Source organism: Sciurus carolinensis, chromosome 7 (assembly GCF_902686445.1).
Source record: "Sciurus carolinensis chromosome 7, mSciCar1.2, whole genome shotgun sequence".
Taxonomy (NCBI): Eukaryota; Metazoa; Chordata; class Mammalia; order Rodentia; family Sciuridae; genus Sciurus; species Sciurus carolinensis.
The window spans coordinates 120878313-120900614 of NC_062219.1; the positions used below are offsets into that span (position 1 = coordinate 120878313).

General features: G+C 53.1%; 1 protein-coding gene and 1 long non-coding RNA gene across 2 annotated transcripts; one reads left to right on the forward strand and one right to left on the reverse strand.

The window, feature by feature from the left end:
• Window positions 1-372: 372 nt before the first annotated feature.
• LOC124988315 (uncharacterized) lies at window positions 373-5536 on the reverse strand. Its single transcript, XR_007109409.1, has 3 exons — window positions 5407-5536; window positions 923-1115; window positions 373-500 (listed from the first exon to the last, which is right to left on the reverse strand). It is a non-coding gene; the product is annotated as an uncharacterized LOC124988315 (long non-coding RNA).
• A 7986-nt stretch (window positions 5537-13522) lies between these two features.
• Mln (motilin) lies at window positions 13523-19380 on the forward strand. The gene is made up of 4 exons (XM_047559217.1): window positions 13523-13639; window positions 15347-15463; window positions 18428-18529; window positions 19288-19380. Exons 1-4 carry the CDS (start codon window positions 13523-13525, stop codon window positions 19378-19380), a joined length of 429 nt encoding a protein of 142 aa, XP_047415173.1.
• The last annotated feature ends 2922 nt before the right edge of the window (window positions 19381-22302 follow it).

A 22302-nucleotide genomic window follows, 5' to 3' on the forward strand; every position in this document is an offset into this window, starting at 1 on the left:
CTACTTAGGAGGAGAACCTGGAAATGACTGGGTTTTTCATAAATGGTAGACAAAGAAGCACAGTCCTCGGACTGCAGAAGCGGGAGGCACCTGGGTTTCTACAGATGAGGAAACAGAGGCCAACTCTGTGACCCAAGACCCCCCTGAAGCCCCTGCTCTCCTGCAGGAACACAGTGCAGCCCCCTGGCCTCAGCCCTCCCTGGGAGCAGCTTCCCCTCCAGCTGGGTCGTCAGTCCACACAGTCTCCTTGGTCACCATCCCCTTGCCCTTCGGTCAGAGGCTCCCCCACCCTGAGGAGGGACTGGGTCCCCTGACACATGTGTGTGCCCTCCAGTCGGCGCTGACTGACTGTTTACTTGCCCGCCTGTCCAAGCAATAATTAGGATCCCTCTTTCCATATTAAGCAGCTGCTGCCATGGCTGCTTCACGCTCTCCTGATCACATTTCTCCTCCTCTTTATCCTGGAGGCAGGTTTCTGACAAATCCACTGTTCCATTTTCCTGCAGAACAGGCAGAAAATGTCAGAGAGATGAGGCTGAGGGTTGCTGAGGGGTGGGGTGAACTTCTTTGAATATGAACAAGGAGCAGGGTGTGATGACACAGGCCCGGTATCCCAGCAACTCAGGAGGCTGAGGCAGGAGGCTCGAAGGTTCAAAGCCAACTTAATGAGGCCCTAAGTCATTTAGCAAGATCCTGTCTTAAAATAAAAAATTAAAAGGGCTGGGGATGTGACTCAGTGGTTAAGTACCCCTGGGTTCAATCCCTGGTACCTGAAAAAAAAAAAAAATATATATATATATATATATATATATGAATAAGGAGGGTCCTGACCACCAAGGCCCACCCATCTGTCACCAGGAGGTCACTTCTGCTGGGAAACTAGGAGAGACCACCTCATGACCTCACAGTCCCCCAAACTCACCTGTCCCCAATGCTGAATCTCCTCATCAGAAATGTATCCCTTTGAATAGGTCTTATAAAAAATGCAGATAGATATTCCTGAAGGAAGACTCCTTGAATTCACAGTGACTTCTGAGGGACACTCCTCACTGCCTGCTGGCCCATCCCCTGCTCTGCTCCCATCAGGTTGGCCAATGGAAGCCACTGGTTGGAGGCTGGTGGAAGGAAGAAGAGGAGAAGCAGAGGTATATTTTCCCCTCTGACTTGCGCTGTCCCTGCCAGTGGCCATTCAGGGACTTCCACAGCTGGCCCCCTCCACAGTTTGTTCCAGCCTGGGAGGAGCCTGGGTGGCCCCTTTTCTGTATCACATCTCCCACCAGGCAGCCCAAGTCCTGGGCTCTGTGCCTCGTACCTCCATCCCGGGGTGAGGCTCCTCCACCTCCTGCTTCAGTTCTGCCAGCCCATTCTAACTGGTTCTGCATCGTATGCTTCCCTAGAAAGCCCCCTGGAAAAGGTCCACTGTCCAGCTGGGACCTGACGGCTACCTCCTCTCACGCAGCTGGAACTGTCCAGCTCCCATAGCCGCATCTCTTCCTGCTTCCGTTTTCTGCAACTCAGTCAGTGCCACCACCACCCACAGCGCTCAGCTCAAAAACCTACCACTCAGGTCATTTCCTACATCCCTTCTCTCACCACTGTGTCCAAGTATGTATCTCAAATCCTTAGTTTCCACCCACCATCCTCTCTCCCTTGGCCTGCAGCCTCCCTGCTGGTGGCCCTGCTTCTTTTCTTGCCTCCCCACAATCTGTTTTGCCCACAGTACCCAGAATGATCTTTTAAAGACATCGCTGAGGCCATGTCCCTGTCTAAAATCCCTCAATGGTATCGCACTCAAACTCCACCCAGGGTTGATGGGTATGTGTCATTTGTGTGTAAGGCTATGGACTATTCAGAGGGAATAAAGGGCTCTGCTGGAGTATATTGAGGCCTGGGAACTGATGACAGGAGACTCTAAATTTGGAGAGCAGGCAAGAAGCATCTTTGGCAGGAATGACCTGGACACCCAGGTGGCCCCCATCGTGACTGAGGGAGACCCTGATTTTTTCCCCACTTTGGGCAATTGAGACTCCAAGTCCAGGGCAGGAGTGAGCAGCTGACCAAGCCAAGATGTGTGCCAGATCCTAGACATGAGAGAGATGGAGACGGACAGAGAATCTGGCCCCTCTGACTTTCCTGTCTGCTCCCAAATGGGAGGAGCGGTGTCCACTAAGAGCCAAGCCTTGACGAATGTCCACACGTGGCTTTGGGGCTTTGTGTGATCCAGTCCTCTTTCCTCCTGCCCCCAGTGCATGTATGTCACGCTGACCTGTCAGTTTCTAGAACATGACCCATCTCTTTCCTGCTTCTACAGTCTCCAGGCTGGGCCACCTGGCAGAGGAGCAGGTTCCATGGCCCTTACTGCCTGAGTGCTCGTTTGCTCGGACCTTCCCGCAACAGTGGTGGGAGGGCTGACTGTTTCTGGTAGGGATGGTAGGGATGGGGGTCCTGGCCCAGTTGGCTGTGGGGGTGACCCTGGTTCGGCCTCTGAGGCCAGCGCCTGTGTAGGTCCTGTGTGTCGTCAGGCAGCTCAGGGCTCTAGGTGTTCCCTCAAGGAACCATCCTCTGCTGCCAACTACAATGTCCCCACCCCATCCTGATATGCAGAGGTTGTCTTCTCCCAGAGGTGGAGTTTGTCCTCATCAGGTGCAGAAATCCTGTCCCTCTATGTCCCAGCTCCCAAAGAGTCCCCTCCCACCTCCCACCACCGCCTTTAGCACCTACAGCTGCAAAATTTCAGTGGGAGCATTAAAGACAGGTGCTTGTCTTTGGCTTTATTCTTTTAAGAAGAAAAACAATGAAGAGACAAACCCCAGGAAATCAAGTAAGGGGGGAAAAACCAACTCTGTGTTCTGAGGAAATGTTAAATCAGCGAGTTGAACTGCCAGGATGAAAGCGGGAAGGCAAGGCCAGGTGGAGCCTGTCTCATCCGTGCTGATAGTGACAGTGTGGCGGGGGACACAGGCCCAGCGGGAAGGGGGCTGCCAGGCTGTGAAGCTGAGTCAGCACCTCTGGCCCGCTGGCCCCTGAGCTTCCTCCCAGGCTCCCCTTCGACTCTCGTTCTCCAGCACATGCAGTCCCACCTCCGCCATGCTGAAGGAGAGTGGCCTTCCTGGCCCTAGGGCTGGGCTCCTGGAGGGGAAGTGTCCCTCTTGTTCCCCTTCCCTCAAGTTTAGCCCCCAAGCAGGTGAACCACATTCCTGGTTTCCCAGGGCACCGTGCTCAGTGTCATAGCCGCCTATGACCTTGGACCAGCTAGACACAGCATCTTAAGAATTCAGGGGACAGAAAGGGAGAGAAAGAGGTGACTGGGGTCTGTGAAGGGGGTCCCATCGGGTATAACTGCTCACTGCTAGGCTGCAAGATGGCTATGATGGAAGAACAGAGAATGTGGAGAGGAGAAAGGAACCCAGAGCAGCAGCCATGGAGGCGGGGGGGAGGGGAGGCGGGGTATCCTCCCTTGCACCTGAGCTGTACCCAGCCCCGAGGGGTCATGCAAGCCCTGGGGATAGTAGCCTATGTGTTGCAGGGTGAAGGAACCCCTGCTGCCCACTCTATGGTCACTGCTGCCGTGCCCAGGCTGTTCTGTCCCCTAATGAGCTGTTTTATTCCTGTTGGGGTGGTCTCTGCAGGGACTCACTAAGTTAGTGGAGAGTCTTCTAGGACAAAGTGGGGCCTTCTCCTTGGCACAGCACAGACAAGTGGGCCTGTCATCATGAGCTTTGAGGAAAAATAGGGGACACATTGGACCTCCTGTGCAGACCTGACAGCCCAGTGACTGAGGGGAGGGGACCGGGCTCCTCTTACCGAGGGTGCCTTCCCTTGAGAGCTGACAGCGGAAGGGTCACAGAGCCAGCCCCCTTCTCCCTCCAGCTTCCTGATTCTCTGGTTTTCTCGAGTGCCCTTGACTGAGGGGTAATTATTCCAGGGACTCAGCAGGGGATTTTTTTTCTGCCCTTAGGGAAAAGGGAAACATGTCCAAGTCCATTTGTTTAAATTATTCAGCCCTCCAAGTTCCAAAGCTGCATGATGGAGTGCCCCAGGGTGGCCGGGGAGCTGGGACTGTCGGCACGGCACACAGGTCCAAGTGGGCCTCCAGGTGGCTGCAGGGTGGCAGCTGGGGGCTTACAACTAAGAATCCCCCATCTCAAGGCCCTAATAGCACTGCAGCTTGAAGGGACATAGGAGAAGGAATGTCACCGCTGGGCCCAGTTGCCTGGTAATCAACCATTCTCAGTGCCCTGCATGGAAAGGCAATTAGAGCCAGAATTAAAAAGCCATCACATCATTTAAAATCCAATAACATGGCTGGCCTGAAATGTGTCCTCAGTCCCTGGGGAGAGTGGAGGTGGGGCATGGGGGTTGCTGAGGGCAGAGAGATGTGTCCGGGAGGGAAGAGAGAGGTGGAGAGGGAGAAGAGGGTGGCTCGAGCAAGGAGAAAGTTTCTGCGGCTCGCGTGGCTTCTTGCCACTTGGCCGGCCTGCTCCTTCGGCCTCTCTGGAAGCCTGCCCTGCCTCTGGCCTTGAGGATGTTCTGTTCTCTGAAGTCCTCCAGAGCTTTCTGCCCATGCCAAGTGCCCCCTTGTGGAATTCGGCATTGATTCCTGGCAGGTCGTCTTTCCCTGTCAGCCAGAGCGAGTGCTCCTGCAGGGACGGGCTGTGCTCCCACACAAGCTGGTGCCCACCCAGCCGGGCCTCGGGCCTCGCCCAAGCTGAACGCCAGGAGCTGATCCTTCGCTGCTCACTGGTGGGGTCTTTGGCCGCAGCATCTACCCACCACCCTGAACTAAACATCACCCCACTCCCACCCAGCACGGCCTCCCCGCAGCCCAACCAGGCCGTCCCTGAAAACAGAACAATAAAACTCCTGATCCTGGCAAATGTGGGTTAACCACAACGCAGTCTGACCATTTTCCCCTGCTTCCAGGGTCTAAAGAGGACCTGTGCACATTCCTACATGTCAAAGCTGTGCATTTGCTTCTCACTCCTGAGTGAGTCAGAGAATTTCTAATCTACTGAGATGATGTTAACCCTTTTCACATCAAATAAAGCCCTCCTGCAGGTAATCTTCCTGTCATGAGCTGGCTGCCTTGATGTGACTTAGAAGTGAGAGGGGATCCTCCATTCCCTTTCATTTGCCGTCCTTCTTAGTAAAATCCTAAACCAGGAGGATTCGGGTTTGATGGGAGCTCTTCCTGCAATTTATGCCTCCTGTCCCTCGGGGGCTTACACGTGTCTATTTTAAATAAATTCCCTCTTTTTTCTCTCCTTTTTACAAAGAACAACTGCAAATCTTCTCTGAGAACAGCTTTTCTTTGGGGTAGAATTCAGTTCTGACAGTCAAACTTTCATGAGATGAGCCCCTGAGTGAATAATGATTAAATGAATTATCTCTGTGATAGGGTCTTACCTGAGAGCTGGAGATGTTCTCTCAAAGTCCTGCAATGTTTCTGGTTGCAGCTTCCCAATAATTTGATTGCTCTTTCTAGAAAAATCTTATTCAAAGAAGTAGAGAAGGAAAAAAAACCGGGGCAGGGGCGGGCAGGGGGATGGATGCTGTTCTGGAAGGGAAGGTGAACCCTAAGGGCTCTTGTCTTCAGAACTGCTCTGGGCAGCTGCTTCTTGTTTCAGTTCTGGAGCAGCTAAGACTTGCCACTACCTAAACCCCTCTCCCCAGTGCCATCCTGCCTGCCTCCTGGATCCTGCAGTGAGAACCCAGGATGGTGCCTCTGGCTCACTCCAGGATCCTGCCTGAGATTTTTAGGACCTGGCCATTGGGTGCATGCCTCAGCTGCATGTAGCACCCAAGCAACTACAGGATCGGGAACACAGGACCATGTCGGTTTCTGGTGGCAGAACAGGTCTCTGCTCAGTCAGACATCGAAACATCGATGAACCGGTTGGAGACAGAGCCCCACAGGGGACCAGAACTGTGAATGGTCCCTGACTACTGGCCAGCAAACACGCCCCACTTAATTTCTGGGTGCTTTCAGACTCCTCCACCAGCCCCCACACCTCCCAGACCCCACCTGGCCCTGCAGCCCCTGCCCTGCGGTGCAGGGGAAACAGGATCCTCCTTCTTTCCCTGCCACTTGCCTCTGTGTGACTGCCACCCACAGCTGTCAACGGAATCGGCTGCACTGGGCCTGCTGTTTCCATTTGCAGCCGCTGGCAGCCCCCCAAATCCTCGAGCCATCAGCCCAGCAGCTGTGGGGAAGTCACCGACTGAAGTTCGCCGGTGCAGTGGAAGAAAACGTTTGGACAGCTCGCACCTCTTACCCGAGTGTACCCCGGACTAGGCTGACATTTGAAACGATCTTGGCTTCCATCCACGCGGCATAAACCCTCTGCCGAGACTTCTTTCCTTCTTAAACACGAAAGTGCAAACTTTTCTCAACCAGGGACTGCCTTAATCATTTATGAAAACGTGTCAGGATCCCTGTTCTACCGCTGATGCCCTTCATCAAGGCAGGAGCTGCCTGCCGCAAAGGCGTTGAAGGGAAAGGCGAGGCTTTGGCTTATAAGAGACCAACCTTTCCCTATAATTAATGCGTCACTTCCCAAGCCATCTGCTTTCTCTTCAAACATATCCATCATCTCCATATATATATATATATATATATATATATATATTTAAAATTCAATTCAAAACAGATTTGGTATCACAAGCTCAATTCACTGAAAGTTCAGGAAAAATAATCCCCCACCAAACATCTTGACCATAGACCCTTGCTCTTCATACCCGTCCTCTGTTCCTGGAAAAAAAGTTATGTGGCCTCCTTTTGAAGTTTTATAGCAGCAGCTTTTGTGATAAAACCCCATAAATAGAAAGGGAGTCCAGAAGCGAGTTGACGACTGGGACATTTCTAGGAGTATTTTAACCACCCGGAGAAATATTGACCAGGAAATCGGCAGGGATGCTATTGTAAAACTCAGCTAAGTCCCCAAGTCCCCTGCACCCTGTCAATAGTCTATGAGGCTGAACCAAAAAGGAATGCATTTTATCGGATTGTTTCGGGTCCAGGTTGTCGTTGCGCATTGAGTGGACTCCACAGGAAATCGGAGATGCAGGAATGTTAATTTGAGTAGCAGATGTAACACACAAACAAGCAGTTCTGCAAATTGGAAATTAATTCTGGATGGACCCTCTCTGTGTCTGTTTTCCTCTCTGTTTGCACGATGTCTGTATCATGGGGTCCTGGGCGTATGGTTTCTGCTGTGTATCGTTCGTCGGCAAATCATTTGTGAGTTCTGGAAAAAAAAGACCCCGAGTCATAGAGGGAAAAGAATAAAAATACCCCATAGGTCACCAAAGCCCGTGTCCCCTGAGGCACCGTCCTTGCCCAAAATATATCTCTCAGTGCTTCGCTTGACCCAGTTTGAAATGCCATCAACTCATGAGTCCAGTTGCACACCTCCAGCTCCGTGGGGGACATCAAGGGCTTTAAGCGCTAGGGCTTAAGGACTCTCTCCTCCTCCTGCTCCCTCCTGCTGCCGGTTCTTCACCTGCCCTTGGCCTTTGCCTAACGTGGGCCATGCACATTTCTTACCAGCATTCTGAGCAAGCTGACCGTTTTTGAAACCTACCATTTTTCATTTTTATACCTTCAGCTTTGGCACTTCCAGCAATCCCCAGACCAGTTTGGCTCATCTGAACCCTGCCTTCCTCTAGCTACTGTCCTCTGCCTCTTTGAGAGAACCATCTGGAGAACAAGGCAGCATTTGAGCCATCCCACCTCCTCCCAGGCCCCCCCAAGGGCAGCTTTCCTTCTTAGTCAGCCCCCCTCTCTCCCACCCACATCCTCCATCCTATGTCCCCAGGCCTTGGTGACACACACTCAGACGGTCACCTGGCCATTTCCAGCTCAGAGTTCTAACCTCCCGACGCCTTCTTGTGTTAGATCTCTGTCCTCCCTGACGTTTGCTACATCTCCCAATTTAGTATCATCTGCAAAATTTAATTAACATGCCGTTGCCTCCTTGTTCCAGGCCATTAATGAAGATGTTATGGCAGTACCCGGCAAACAATATTTCCAAGGTCACAAGGAGAACAGAGCTAAACTGCTAATACCTCCGCCCAATATGGGGAAGGAGGCGATCGAGTGCCCGCATGTGGTTTGAGCCATTTCCTCGGTGTTCAGTGAACTTTCTTTCGCAGACTCAGGTTAGATTCTTGCACCAGCCCCCTGCCCCACCCCGCCTCAGTTGATGCACATTCATGGCAATTTTCATTTGGAAAATGAAGAACATCAGATTATGTCTTCTTTTTGTTTTTGTCTAGTTTCTAGCAGGAGAAACAGCCATTAGTTAAGTATTGTAGGCAGAGACAATGTACACAGTAAAGACAAAGCAGACATCACTGGGCTTGTGATCCAGCCTTCTCTCCCCTTCTAAGGCAGAATTCATGACTGGGAAATGCCCAACGGGGACCAAGGTGCCCGATAGAGAGGAGAGAAATGACATGTTCCTGGTGAGATGTTTCCTAATGGCAGACACCAAGGGCTCAGCCCAGAGGGGTGAGAATGAGTTCATTCCGTCCCAGCAGCTCATGCAGCTAACACTTTGTGTTCCAGAAGCAGATCCAGTGAGTCCACAATCTCCTCTTGCCTCACAATGAGCAACTTCTTGGGAACCCCTGTTTGCCTCCCTTCCTCATCAAACCGCAGATATCACACTGCAGGACAGCAAATTACTTGGAACTGAAATATGGAATCATGGGAGATTCAGCACTATCCAGGATAGTATTATTCATGCCCGGAAAATTGATCCCAGGTTATTTACTGCTTCCCTTCTCCCTGAACCTCACTGCAGGCCCATCTCGGAGATCGGAGGCTCCTAGTCCTCTCTCAGACAGAAGGTCTGGAAGGTATCTCTGGCCAGAACCCAGACTGGCCCAGCAGAGACAGGGTACAGATCTCAGAGCCCTGGCGCGCAGGGGCCTTGGGAAATGGACTCAACTTTCTGCTGTGCTACAGGGATAGGCCTGGCCCCCCATCCATCCTCCTGCTAGCCCAGGCCCAGCTTCTCCAAGCTTAAGCACACAGGAGAACAATTGCCCTCGGCCGGTTGGTCAGCTCAGACAGCGGTGCACTCAGATGCCTCAAATGGCTTGGAGACAGTAGCAGGTTTGGAGAATTTGCACCGGGCCACTGTGTATCTTCCCCAGCTGTAGACATGGATATGGTCAACTCACCAGAGCTGAGAAGCTGAGAATCAGGAGTTAAAAACCTGAGTTCAGAAGCCAGACACCCTGATTTGGAATCCTGGCCCTATTGCCTGCATAACTGTGTGGCTTTGGGTTGGTTGTTTCACCTCAGTTTTCCCATGTGTGAAATGGGGCAATAACCATACCAACATTTTGTAAGATTTAAAAGATGTCTGGTTGTTTATCACATACTCCAGATGCTGTTGAGGTCAGGAACCAGCAATGTTCAGACACTAAATATTTTTGGCCTGTGGTTCTCTTATGTAACTCAACTCTGACGTCATGATCCTATGGACAATACATCAATGAACGAGAGTGGGTGTGCCCTAAGAGAACTATTTATGGACATGGAAATGAAATTCACATGTGGTTAAATATGATTTAGATTTTTTAAAAATTATTAAAAAGTATAAAAAGTGTTGTTAGCTCACAGGCCATATAAAAAGAGGTGGCAGCTCTGGTCTAGGTGTCTGAGATGAGGGTGTTAATCTGTCCCACCCAGCAGCCCACAGTGCCTGTGGAGCCTGCCCAGAGCTGGCGCAAGACAGTGACCTCATCTTAAGAGCCCTTCTTAAAACTGGGGCAATGAGACCCCTGTCAGGCAAACTAAGGGGCTCAACTCAACCTGGGCATTTTGAGCTCTAATTCTTCAAGATAAATCTGGAAGATTCCAGAGGCTCCCTTGCACATCTACCAACACTGCTAGCCTAGCATGCTGGAGGAGGTCTGACCGTGGATGCAGAGTAGACAGCGACTCACAGAGACCCTGCTGGCAGGAAGCAAGGCCGCCAGCCACCGCCATCTGTTTGCATTCAGCTTCGCTGAGTGGGGAATTGAGAGGTTATCTGTGTTGGGTTTGAAGCACTGCGAACATTTGTTTCTTTCTGAAGGGAAAAGCCAGAGAACTGATAGGGCAGAAGTTCCTGGACATGAAGCAGGCTCCATCTGGATGTTTGGGGCAGCCTCTCTGGAGTTGCTAACAGACAATGTGGCTGACCCGAGGAAGTGGCCACTGCCCACCCCAAGCCTCACACCCAGACTGTTCCCCACCTTGGCCTCTCCCTGCTTCAAAGCCTTCACCCATCTCAAGTGGTCTTCCAGCATAACGCTTTCCCTGCAGACCCTCCAAGGTACCATAAGGACCCGAAGTGTCCCTGCCATCAAGTCTAAATCCTTCTGCTCGGTTCCTGAGGGCCCCACCTTGGGTCTGGCTGAGGGCTCCCAGCCATGAGGTCCTCCCACCTGTGCATGCCCTGCATCCCCCAGAAGCCCCCACCCCACCCCCTGCCACACCTGACCACAACCAGCCTTGACCTGTGTATGAATGAAGAGACCTTGCAGCAGGGTCACAGAGGAGCTATTTAACTGTGCCTCAGTTTCCTTATCTGTGAAATGGGGGAAATGAGAGTACAACATCATGGGGCTGCTAATTTTAGAATGTGTCTGTCAAGCACTCCCTGAATAATATCCTGTTCTGGAAATGGTACCAGCCAGCAGCAGCAGCAAGTGGGGTCACAGTCACCCCTTCCCTCTTTGAATCTTTACCCTGACTGTGTGAACTATGCAGTGACCACAGAATGTGTCCTGCCAAGGTGTCTGGTCTCCCCATTTAGGCCACAAACGTCTAGAGCCTCTGCACCTCCCACACCTTCCACGTCGCCTCTGCTCCCCGGTGGAGTCTGGTCCTGCATGGTCCTGGGTCTGAACTCAGTCATCCTTCATTAATTGACTGAAACCCCACACACACCTTTCTGTCATGAGGGGATTGAGGAGGAAGACTGAAAAGAAGTTCTTTGCAATACATCGCTCTGACAGGCTGACTGAGAATCTGATCCATAAAGAGTTGGCCTGGGAATGCTCAAAACATCACATATCAAAGGAACAAACAAGAATTTCGACAAAATGACCCTCTGAGTAGTGCCAAGTTTTATGTGGACCCGAGAGTGCCACCTGGGCATGACTGGCTTCCACTGAACCCTGACTCTGGCTGACCAAAGAGGCCTTCCAGGAAATGCCTGGAAGCCCAGGACATGGTGGGCCCTGCCCATGGTTTCCATGAGCCTCAAGAATCCAGGTCCCCACCCAGAGCCCCCAATGGTGTGGGCAAAGGTTAATGGGCCCCAGAGGGAACAAGGGAGGTATATAAGGGCCCGTCACACTAGCAGGACACCAGAGGACAAGCAGAGAGACCCCCCCAGACTCGCTCAGACCTCACTGGTGAGTAGCCACAGGAGGAAGAGGGTGGGACCTGCCAGCACAGAGGTCCCAGCTGGAGCCAGGCCCACGCAGGGCTCCGTGGGGGGCCGACCCACGCATGTCCTTCACCCCATTCAGAGTGGCAGAGCAAAATCCCTGTGCCGATTTCCAGGGGAATGGGTCAAAGTCACACACGGGGCAGCAGCAGGGCTGAGGCAGAGGCTGGAGAGAGGCGGCTGGGCGCAGCTCCAAGCAGGGCTGTGTCAGCAGGCTGGCCACACCCACAGCAGGCCAGAGCTCCGCAGGGACACAGGCTCCCACCCGGAATGACAGCTTGGCTCTGAAGAGTTAAGAACAAGTTGGTCCCAAGGGAAACCCCACAGTTAAGTGAGACTGGCCTGGGATGGCAGCTGTACAGGGAGGGGGACTGTCCCCTTCATCCAGAGCGGAGCCTTGAAAGCTGAAGCCCCATCCCTGACCATGGGGAAGGGATCCAGCTCCTCTGTACCAGAAGCTCCCACTGCCAGGTGCCAAGCACAAATGAACGCAGGTGACATGCCTCTGCCAGTAGGATCGAGAAAATGAGCAGCAATTGGATTTTGCCTTTTTTTGTTTAACGTTCTTATTGATTCTTATGGAGTGAATTAAATGCGCACACCAGAATGGAAAGGGATCTAAGCATCTCTGTGAAGGAAATGGGACGTCATAAATGTGACACATCCATCTCTGCTGGGAGGGAAAGCAGGGCCCTAGGACTCCACAGGGAAAAGATAGGAAGGGGAGGAGCAGCGATGGGGGCTCCACCACTTCCCCCACCCAGCAGCTCTCACCCTCCAGGCCTTGACCCAGCCTGGGCCTTCCCCGGGGTGGCCTTCCATGGGCAGGTGACCTTCCCAACCTATGGGGTATACATATGCACCTAGGATGGAGGCTTGGTGTTTGAGCACTTGTGTTCTTGCTCATGGTGTTAAAATGGAATGGAGAAAGAAAGTAGGGCTGGCTGCAGAGGCGCCATGCCTGTAATCCCAGCAACTCTGGAGGCTGAGGCAGGAGGATCGCCAGCCTCAGCAACTTAGCGAGGCCCTAAGCAACTCAGTGAGATCCTGTCTCTAAATAAATTACGGAAAAGGGTTGGGGGTGTGGCTTTGTGGTTAAGCACCCCTGGGTTCAATCCTGGATACCAAAAAAAAAAAGTAAGAAAGAAAGAAAGGAGGAAGGGGGAGGAAGAGGTTGGGCAAGGAAGACAGCGGGGATGGCAAGAAGGCAGAGTGGGTGCTGCTAGGTGGAGGCTGGCACCTGCCAGGCCGTCTGCCCAGGTCCAGGACCATTCTGACCCCTTTGCCAAGTCTGAGGCCTGCAGTCACACACCCACCTGCTCCCTGGCAGCACCGGCTCCCCGCAGCCTGCCTTCCTGCCAGCCATTCCAGGCACACCCACTTCCAGGACGCCCCACCAGCCTGCACCGCAGCCCAGGGTGTCGGCAGCTTGCAGGGAGGAACCCTCTCACCCCGTTGCTTCTGGATGGGGGCCACCAGGCAGCCAGATGCCCTGGAGCTGGAGAGGGACTTGTCCCAGTGCCAACACTCACCCTGGTGGGGTGGGGCCCTTACTCTCAGCTTGGATGGATGCTGGTTTTTTCCACCTGGCTCTTCCTCGGCCTGGGTGAAGGGTCTCGGCTTTTTCTTCTTTGCACCTGGGGTCTTGGCCCGAGGCTTCCAGGTATAGCTGGACTTGATGAGCCTGGATCCATCCTTCACCATCTCAAGCAGCACGTGGCACAGGGGGGCTCCCTGGGTGCTTTCGATAACCTGGGAGTTCTTTCTTTGAGTAATGAGTCCCTTCTGCCTCATGAGGAGACCAACTGACCCCAGAAGACCTCACTTAACAAAGGGAAGGGCTGCCTGGTGTGTGACACGGGCTGGGTGGCCTTTCCCAGGAGCTTAGTCAGAGGCCACCCCTCTGGAGCAGAGAGGGTACCACAGTTCATCTGGGAAAGCCCTAGTTCAGAGAAGCCAAGCACTTTCTCAGGATCACACAGCTGGAGTGTGGATCAGAACAGATGCAGCAGTGTGTCGTGGTCCCTGAACCTGGTGACAAGAGCCCCTTGTCCTTGGCCAGCTCCAGGATGGTGTCCTGCAAGGCCATGGCTGCCCTGCTGGTGGTGCATGCAGCCGCCATGCTGGCCTCCCAGACAGAAGCCTTTGTGCCCATCTTCACCTACAGTGAACTGCAGAGGATGCAGGTAAGGAGCCCTGTGGCCAGCTGGGTAACATGGCTGCACCAGTGCCCGGCCTGCCCGGCCTGAATCAGGGCTGGCATCTCTGAAGCAAGCTTTCCACCTTCGACTACCTATGCCAGGGCCACCAAGGAGAGTGCCAGGACCAAGAGACCCCAAAGGCCAGCGGTCCCTCCCACGCACCCCTTCCCTAGCATCTCTCCGGGTCAGTGGCTTACAGGAGCAACATCTTGTCCCATTCCTGACTAGCTTTCAGAGGAAGTTTTCAGTTAACCAGCCAATAATCATTTCCTGGGCTTCTCTGTACAGGGGCCGCCCTGGTGAGGAAATCTAAGCCCCATCCCTGATTTCAAGGAGCAGACTGGGAGCCAGGACCCAAACCACAAATACGTGGAAAATTAACAATCGAAGGCAAAGAGAGATGTGTCCCCAAAGCCATGCTGGTGCCAAGTGCTGGGGTTCGGAGGAGGGAGAAACCCCCAGGGCCGCAGGGGAAGGGTGACACTGGAGCCTTGAGAGATAAGGAGTGAAGGCAGATGGGAAAGGAGGCTGCCTTCCAGGAGGCCAAGGCCATAGCCTCCTTCCTTTAAGAGCCCAGAAGAAAACAACGCAGACTAAGTGGAGCTCAGGCAGCCAGGACGAAGGAATGCTCTAGACTTGAGGGTGAGGGCAGGAGCGCGGCCTGTTGTCTATGTGGACATTTGACTCCCTGTAACCAAGAGAGGAAGAAATAAGACTTTTGTGCCCCACCCCATTTGAGACCAAAGCTCTAGTAGGATCAGGTGTGTGTTAGTGCTCTGGTGGGTCTCATGGCTCCGTGGCATAGCCTGTCCCTGCGTACACACCATATGGAACAGGTCTCCACACTCCCAAGGAATGGGGTCCTTTGCAGAGGCCTGGCTGAACCCAGCTGCCCCCACCAGGGCAGATCCCCCCACACCTTCCTCCCACACCCGCCAGCCGGCTCACTCTCCCCAGGAGACAACCCATCTCCTCTAATCACCACCTCTCCGCAGGTCCACAGCAGAATCCCCAGAGTGTCATTAGAGACACCAGAGGAGTGGGGTGTGTCTGGTCTCAGGCCCAGGGACCTGGTACTCAGTGTGCCAGGTAAGATTTGGGGCTGGATAGAAGTTGGCAAACTCGGCGGAACACAGGTTAGCAAATTGGTAACCAGAGGATGCGACGTGTTCACCCCTTGCCCGGCTTTCCTTCTCATAATTGCCAGGCGCTGGGATTTTTATGAAGAAGCAGCAAACTCCTTCCTCCATAATTCATCTCCCTGTCTTGCCTCTTATAAATCACTTCCCAGGGACTCAGTTCCAGGCCACCCCGTGGCGCCCTCACAGGCTAGGCTGTCTTGCTACCTTTTTTTATAGGCTCTCTGCTACCAAAGACACATTTTCACACTTAATATGCACCGAGGGCGGCCGTTATTCTCAGTGTTTTAGTTTAATTAACAGTAACAATCTGGGTGCAGTGTTCTGACCGCACAGGAACGCACTCCTCTGGGCGCGGGGCTGTGGGAGAGCAGTTCCAAGGGCCGTCCTCAGCCTCCGGCACCTGCGACTGCTCAAGCCCGAGGCACCTGAGGACGGGGTTCTCTTGGTCCTTGGGAACTCAGGCCAGTGCTGGGCAACTGGAGATGGGCGTGGGGGCACTGGGGCAGGTTGAGGGAGGGCAGTTATGTGCTGTGTAATGCTGTACCCCTAGGAAAGGGAACGGAACAAAGGAGAAAAGAAATCCCTGAGCGTGTGGCAGAGGTCTGAGGAGGCAGGTCCCCGAAACCCTGAGGAGACCTCCGAGGAAGAAGAAAACAAAATGATCAAGGTGAGAAAACAGCAAAGAGAAGCAGCCCCATGGAGGCAGGGCCCACTAACCCAGCCAGCCCTGGAATGTTCTAGAACACCCAGGCAATGAGCTCCATCCTAGTAGAGGGACAGAGCCACCACCAACCAGACAGAGCAATCATTTTAGGCACCCAAGAAGGATGCCTGGTTGACAGTGGCTGGGGGCAGTCTGGGGCATTGCCTTGTGCAGGGGACGGGGCAGGGAAGTCCTCTTGGAGAAGGTGACATGTAGTTGAAACCTGAATGAAGGGAAGGAGCTGCCCAGGCAGAGCGGGAGCAAAGGATTCTGGGAAAGAGCAGTGCTAAGGCCCTGCTCAGGAGCATCGTGAGACCCAAGCCTCATGGCTGGGCCTACTGAGAGAGCAAGCGGTGAGGGGTAGGCAGCTCAGGCAGGGCCTGGTGCAATTGGGGTTCAAAGCAGGAAGGTCACCTGATCCAGCTTAGAAAGATCTAGGCAGTTTGAATGGAGACCAGAGACCAGAGGCAGCTGCATCCTCAGGAAAGAGATCATGAGGGCAGCAGTCCCCCCCTCCCCTCCTAGGCAGGAACCCAGTAGCCGGCTGGGGCCTCCAGACCCAGGGCCTGGAAGCTTGGGATGTGTGGAGTGTCAGGCCTGCAGAGGGCCTTGAGTGTGCCCAGCACGGGCAGCTCTCCAACTTCACAGACCCCTTTGTTCAGGCAATGAACGAGGCACAGGGAACAGAGTAGTGAGCAGAACAGATGTAAGCTCCACCCTTGTGGAGAAGCAGAGGGGACTGGAAGGAAACACCACAAACAAGATAAATAAACTCTATAACATGGCAGGTATCGATAGGTGCTACAGAGGAAAATTGAGCAGGGCAAGGAGGTTAGGTGGCTGCAATTTTAAATGGGGGGACACAGGAGGCTTCGAAAATATTATTAGTGCAGAGACCTAAAGAGATGATGGAGTGGGCCTTAGGGATGTCTGGGAGAGGAGCTGTACAAACAAAAGAAACAGTGCAAAAGCCCTGGGGCTGGGGAGGACCCAGGAATGGCAGGAGGCTGGAGGGGGGAATCTTCACTGGGCATTGTTTAGACTGAGATCACTCCACTGAGGTAGGAGCCCTTGGGGACTTTTGAACAGAGGAGGGCATAGTCTGATTTAGATTTTAAAGGGTTTTCCCAAGTTGTTATGTTGAGAACAGATTGAAGGTGCAAAGACAGAACTAGGGAGACCACAAGGAGGCTGGAGGGAGAACAAGAGAGGCCCGCCCAGCCTGGAGGGAGATCAGGGTGGAGGGAGGACAAAGTAGTTGGATTTTGGAAATATTTTGGAGATAAAAGCCCCCAGAATTTTCTGAAAGAATGGATATGGGATGTGAAGAAAGAGAAACATAAAAACCAACTTCAAGGTTTGTGGCCAGAACAGCTAGAAGGGCAGATTTGCTACTAACACAGACAACAAAGCCTGTGTTGCCTGAGAGAGGGCGAGAGGAGCAGCAGGTCAGACTGGACCTGGGAATCGTGAGTTGCTGCTGGCATCCAGGTGCAGACGTGGCCAAGCAGGTGGATGTCCAAGTCTGGAGTTCAGGAGCAAGGTTAGGGCTGCACACAGTGTGGGAGTCACCGGTGAGCAGATGGAATTTCAAGCCAGGACCAGGGAGCTCCCTGATGGGCAGGTGTGAATGCAGAAGAGAGAGTGTGGGGCCTGAGTCGGGGGCACTTCCACGTAGAGGGGCTGGGCAGTGACACCCAGAGAGGGCGAGGGCCTTGCTGGGCCACACAGGAGTGGGCAGAAGTGAGCCAGGCTCCCCACCTCACACCTCCCCCTGGACAAGGCCCAGGGATCTTTCCAGCTCTGATTGGCATGTGGCTCAGAGAAAGGCCTCCACTTACCACTGCGCTCAGCGGGCGGAGGCTCCTTTCCTCCCCACACTCACCAGGAGGCGCCTGGGTGAGTGGGGCAGCTGGCAGGGGCCAGAGGCACCCTCCAAATGGCCTCTAACTTCACCTGAACCACTAATGCCAAGGTTGCCACAGGATACATACATCCAACAGATGTCCCTCCTGGGGGACTCTGGGTGAGGCACCTCTCCACCCTGTCTCCTTACATCCGTGCTACTGAGGGCTGGGAGGGCCTTCCTGGACTACAATGCAACCTGCTAGAAGGGCAGATTTGCTACTAACACAGTATTATCTTGGGAGGACTGCAGAGACACGCATCAGGAACCCCAGCCCTGAGGGCCGAGAGGGTAGGCCTGCTGTTTCCCACACCCCGGGAGACTGGGTCACTCTCTCCAGGGAAGCTGGGGATCTACTGTCTCTGAGCTGCTTTATGCAACAAGACCACTGAACCAGGGGGTGAGGGCAAGATTGGCCACACTCCAGCTCTGCCTCAAGGCCCTAAGCACCTCTCTTGGTGGACAGCCACCAGACAGCCCACTGTGTCCCCACCTACAAGTGAAAGGGTAACTCAGGGGTCCAGAGCACAGATCCTGCCACCAGGCCCCATAACATCTTCTTTCTGGGCTGCTTACTATCTGTGTGGTCTGAAGCAAGTCACTTGTCCTCTTTGTCCTCAGTTTCCTCGTCTGCAAAATGGGTACTCTGACATTCTCTCTCACAGGGTCATTTAATATAGCTAGAGCACTTAGAACCGGCCAGGCCCTAGTTAGTTTCCAGGATGTTAGCTATTTGGTTAGGAGAGTTGAGTTCCCTCCCCTATGGAAAGCCAGGTGAGGTTCCTGGGGCCCATCCATCCTGTCCCAGCTTCCCCTTCAGGAGAGGCCTGATTCTCCCAGCAGGACTCTGCCCCTGGTTAGAACTGGGACAGGTGTTAGGATTCCCAGCTGACCCTAGAGGCCCAGGGTATAGGGGACCGGCAGGGTGAGGTGGCTCCCAAGGGTCCCTCCTGGCACCTGTAGGGTACCCAGGGGTTAAGGCCCTCTCCACTTTCTCTTGTTAACTCTGCCTTATTTCACAGCTGACTGCTCCTGTGGAAATTGGAATGAGGATGAACTCCAGGCAGCTGGAAAAGTACCGGGCTGCGCTGGAAGGACTGCTGAGTGAGGCGCTGCCTGGTAAGGTACCCGGAGAGCTGCAGGTGGAGGGCGGGCGGGCATCTCTGCAGCTCGGGCCTCCACCCACCCTGGTGTTAATATTCTAGTAGGCATTCGAGCAGGGTTTGAGGACAGCTATTTGTTTTTCTGCTTTGCACTTGAGAACGGAGCTGCCTTCTCCTCCTGGGGCACGGCCCCATCTCCGAGGGAAGGACGCTCAATCACAGGGCGGGCTGATGTCTGCTGGTGGCACAGCCCCATCCTCCAGCTCAGTGGGCCAACTCAGGCCCTGGCCCCCAAGGCTCAGGCTAGTTCCAGACGTCCTTTGGCAGAGGGCCACGACAAATCAACCCCCCAAGGCCTCCACGGGCTCCAGATATTTTCATTCCTTTTCAAACACCACCAAGGCTGGGAGGATGCTCTAACGGAAACTCTGGATCAGCTTTTCTTTTCTTTTTTTTCATCTGTTCTGCAAATCGAAGTCCTGCGCCCCATTTGGCCTTCCCGTTTTCAAGCTCTGCCGGAGTTACTTGTGCAAAGCTAGATCTTGTCTGACAAACAGCCACTAATTACTTCTCCTACTCCAGGAGGAGAGGCGAGAGACGGAGGAAGTGGTGTTAGAGAGGGAGAAACGGGGAGGTTAAATGACTTGCCCCGGGCTAGAGAGAGCTTCCAGCGCCTTGCGAAACCGCCCACTTCCCGGCCCCCAGTCCCCTCCTCCCCAGCAGGTTTTGGAAGGCATTCTGCTGACACCACAGAGCTGCAATCCTGTGCTTTTCCCCAGCAGCCAAATGACGCTCCAGGGAGAAAGGTGTACCCATCAGGGAGCCCCGCCCACCTGGAGGAGCGGACAGAACCAGCCCCGCCCATCAGCTGACCTCAGAAGCCAGGCACCCTCCCCAAAGCAGATCCCTCTCCAGCAAATAAAGCATGAAATATACAGAGATGACTCTTTTATTTAATATTCTAATTCCCAAAGGGCCAACTCAGGTCATGAGGAAAAGTGGAGGGGGGGGGTGAGTAACTGGCCATAAATGGTGCATTCATTAGCAAAATATGTGCCTTATGTTGAAATATTAACTCAGATTCGTGGAATGGGAAAATCTGGCTCTTCCAATATCAGCAAGGAAACTGAAGCCCAGAGAGATGGCAAAGCAAAGGGCTGGAATCCAGGTTTCTTGACTCTTGGTCCTTTCTCTGTGTACTGACGAGCTGAAGGCCTGACAGGCAGAAGGATTTCAGGGCCTGTGCATCAACCCCGTGCTGAGTAACTTCCAGCCAGCCCTTAACCTCAATGAGCCTTTGCAAAAGCAAGGTGGTAATATCTGCCTTGAGATCTGGGGACCGAGGCACCAGCAAAGAACAAATTACTATTATTATTATCACCTTGTGACTACATACTCCAGCATCCGCAGCAAAATTGCACAGCCAACCCACTTATTTCTGCCTTCTAAACAAAACTGGATGGGAAATTTCATTCTAATTTAATTTTACATTAATGAATGTTCATTTATTTATAAACTGGGGCCATAGAGGAATCACAGCTCCCTCCATCCATAGGTTACCAGCAACTAGATGCTCTGTATTGCCACCTCACCACCCACTGTGGACAAGGGCTCAGCCAGATGACGGTGACCAGGGCAAGAAGACGCCAACTTTCCAAAAGGACCCATGTTTGGGGTGCTCTGAATTCTCCTGAGGAACACCCAGGCCTTCCGTGGGACCCAGACCCTGCCCTACTTTGTGTTCCCACACGTTTCTGATGAACGTCCTAATTGACCCCAGAGTAGCTGCAATGTCCCGGGAAATGCTGCCAAGATCCCGCACTCAATGAAGAGGGCACGAGGCAGAGGAAGACTGAGAAAGACAGGATCCCCACAGCACACCCTGGGAGGAGCCGCACCCCAGACTCATCCTGTCCTTGAGTTTCCCCAATGCCAGTTCACCCCATGATCTATAACATCCTCCAAGAAGCAAGAAAACAAGAGGTTCAGGTCTCTTTCCAGGAAAAAAAAGAATGCATGTTCTTCCCTTGCCCTATGCTGCAATCTGCCCCTCCACCAGCAGAGGGTGCTCCTTCCTGCCCAACCCTGTACCATTCTGGGAATTTTCCCTAAGATCCTGGGGGTTGGAGTGAAACATTGAAACCCACACCAGGGAAGGAAATGGGACCCCTAGGCAATGTCGCCCCAGGCGGTCTAGTTTTGAAATGGGAATTGGTTCCGCAAGCACAGCACCTGGGCAGGACGCAGTGCCGTTTCTGCAGAACAACACTGTTCAGCGCTGCAGCCTGGCTGTCTGCGACCCTCACCCCATGGCCTCTGATGTGTTTCTCAGTAATGAGTCGCAGCAGGGACCCAGCCACCACCTACATCAGTATGCACAGTGCCCCAGCGACCCGCTTAGAAGTGCTGGCTCCTTTCTTCCCTCATTTTCCTCCTCCTGCCACTGTTCGATTTCTCAGAATCAGTGCAAATAATTCTTTGCCAACAAGTTCTTCCAGGTTCCAGGGCAGTGGACTCAATTGCTTACAGGACATGCACAGCCGTGGAAGAAGTGAAAATCAGGGGCAGGTCGGGGAGGAATTGGTAAACTGAGCCAAGAGAAAATGACCATTTTGCCACAAAACAAGAAAAGAGAAGACGCTCCTGCTTAAAGCTTTTGAATGAGTCAAAGAGAAACCAGTCAGAGCCTGAGGTAGGAGGGTGCCCAGGGCAACCTGGAGACAAGGGGACTGTCCCTGATGAGGACTCCCAAAGGTTTATCCAGCACAACCTGCAAGAGCCTCTCTGGTTAACAGAGAGGTACATTAGCCCTCGTAGGTTTGGAATGTTCTTTACACTTAACAGGACTTAACAGGTAATTACTGGGCAACCTGGACCTGGCTTCACAAGATGGAGATGATGAGGTATTTTCTCAGCAACCACTTCGGTGTGATTTCATAATTACCGAGCTACGTGGATTTGCCATGAAATTGAATAGTTAAAAGCAAAGAGTAATTGCCTGATATCTGTACTCTGTAATTTAGTATAATCTAATCATGGACAAAGCCCAAAAGAAAACACTCTGAAAGCATTACATTTTTCTTCATACACAATGTGTTATTGACATCGGCTAATGCAGTCCATGAGTCTGAAGGAACTCTAACCCACATATACCAGAGTGTGAGTATGGCCAAAAGGTGAGCGCTTCAGCTCATTTCCAACAGATTATGAAGAGCAGGCGGCACAACTGCCCACTAAACCCGTTCTGGAATTTTCCTGAGACTCTCTTCACTCCCTTCATGGACACAACCCCAGACCTGGAGAGAAAAGTGTGGTTTCCTCCTACACAAAGCAGACACCGGTGGATAAGAAGTTGGGAGCTCCTCGGGGCATCCCAATCCAAATCCAAGCCCCAAGTGGCAACTTTTTCTTTTTTGGCGGCACTGGGGGTTGACCCCAGGGGCACTTTACCGCTGAGCTACGTCCCCATCCCTTTTTGAGACAGGGTCTCCCTAAATTCCTGAGGGTCTCACTAAGTTACCCAGGCTGTCGTGAACTGCTGTCCTCCTGCCTCAGTCTCCTGAGTGGCTGGGATCGTAGGCTTGGGCCGCAGCGCCTGGCTTACACTCACTCCCTACCCCCCAGTGTGATGCCACCCGCAAAGTCCTTGAGAGGAAGCCCAGAATAGCTAAGGACCTCAACGAGGTGGATCAAGGACGAGTCCACAGTCCCAGAGCATCTTGGAGGATCTGATAAATGTGTGCAGGACTTTCTGCAGGAAGAGGAGAATGGAACCCACTAAAAGATTTATGGCC

What these genes read in the sequence shown, in the direction of transcription:
- Mln (XM_047559217.1), top strand. Translation starts at nt 13,523, where the DNA reads ATGGTGTCCTGCAAGGCCATGGCTGCCCTGCTGGTGGTGCATGCAGCC. An exon ending in AAGAAAACAAAATGATCAAG is followed by an intron (nt 15,464 to 18,427) that starts GTGAGAAAACAG and finishes CTTATTTCACAG; the next exon opens with CTGACTGCTCCTGTGGAAAT. An exon ending in GTGAGGCGCTGCCTGGTAAG is followed by an intron (nt 18,530 to 19,287) that starts GTACCCGGAGAG and finishes GCTTTTCCCCAG; the next exon opens with CAGCCAAATGACGCTCCAGG.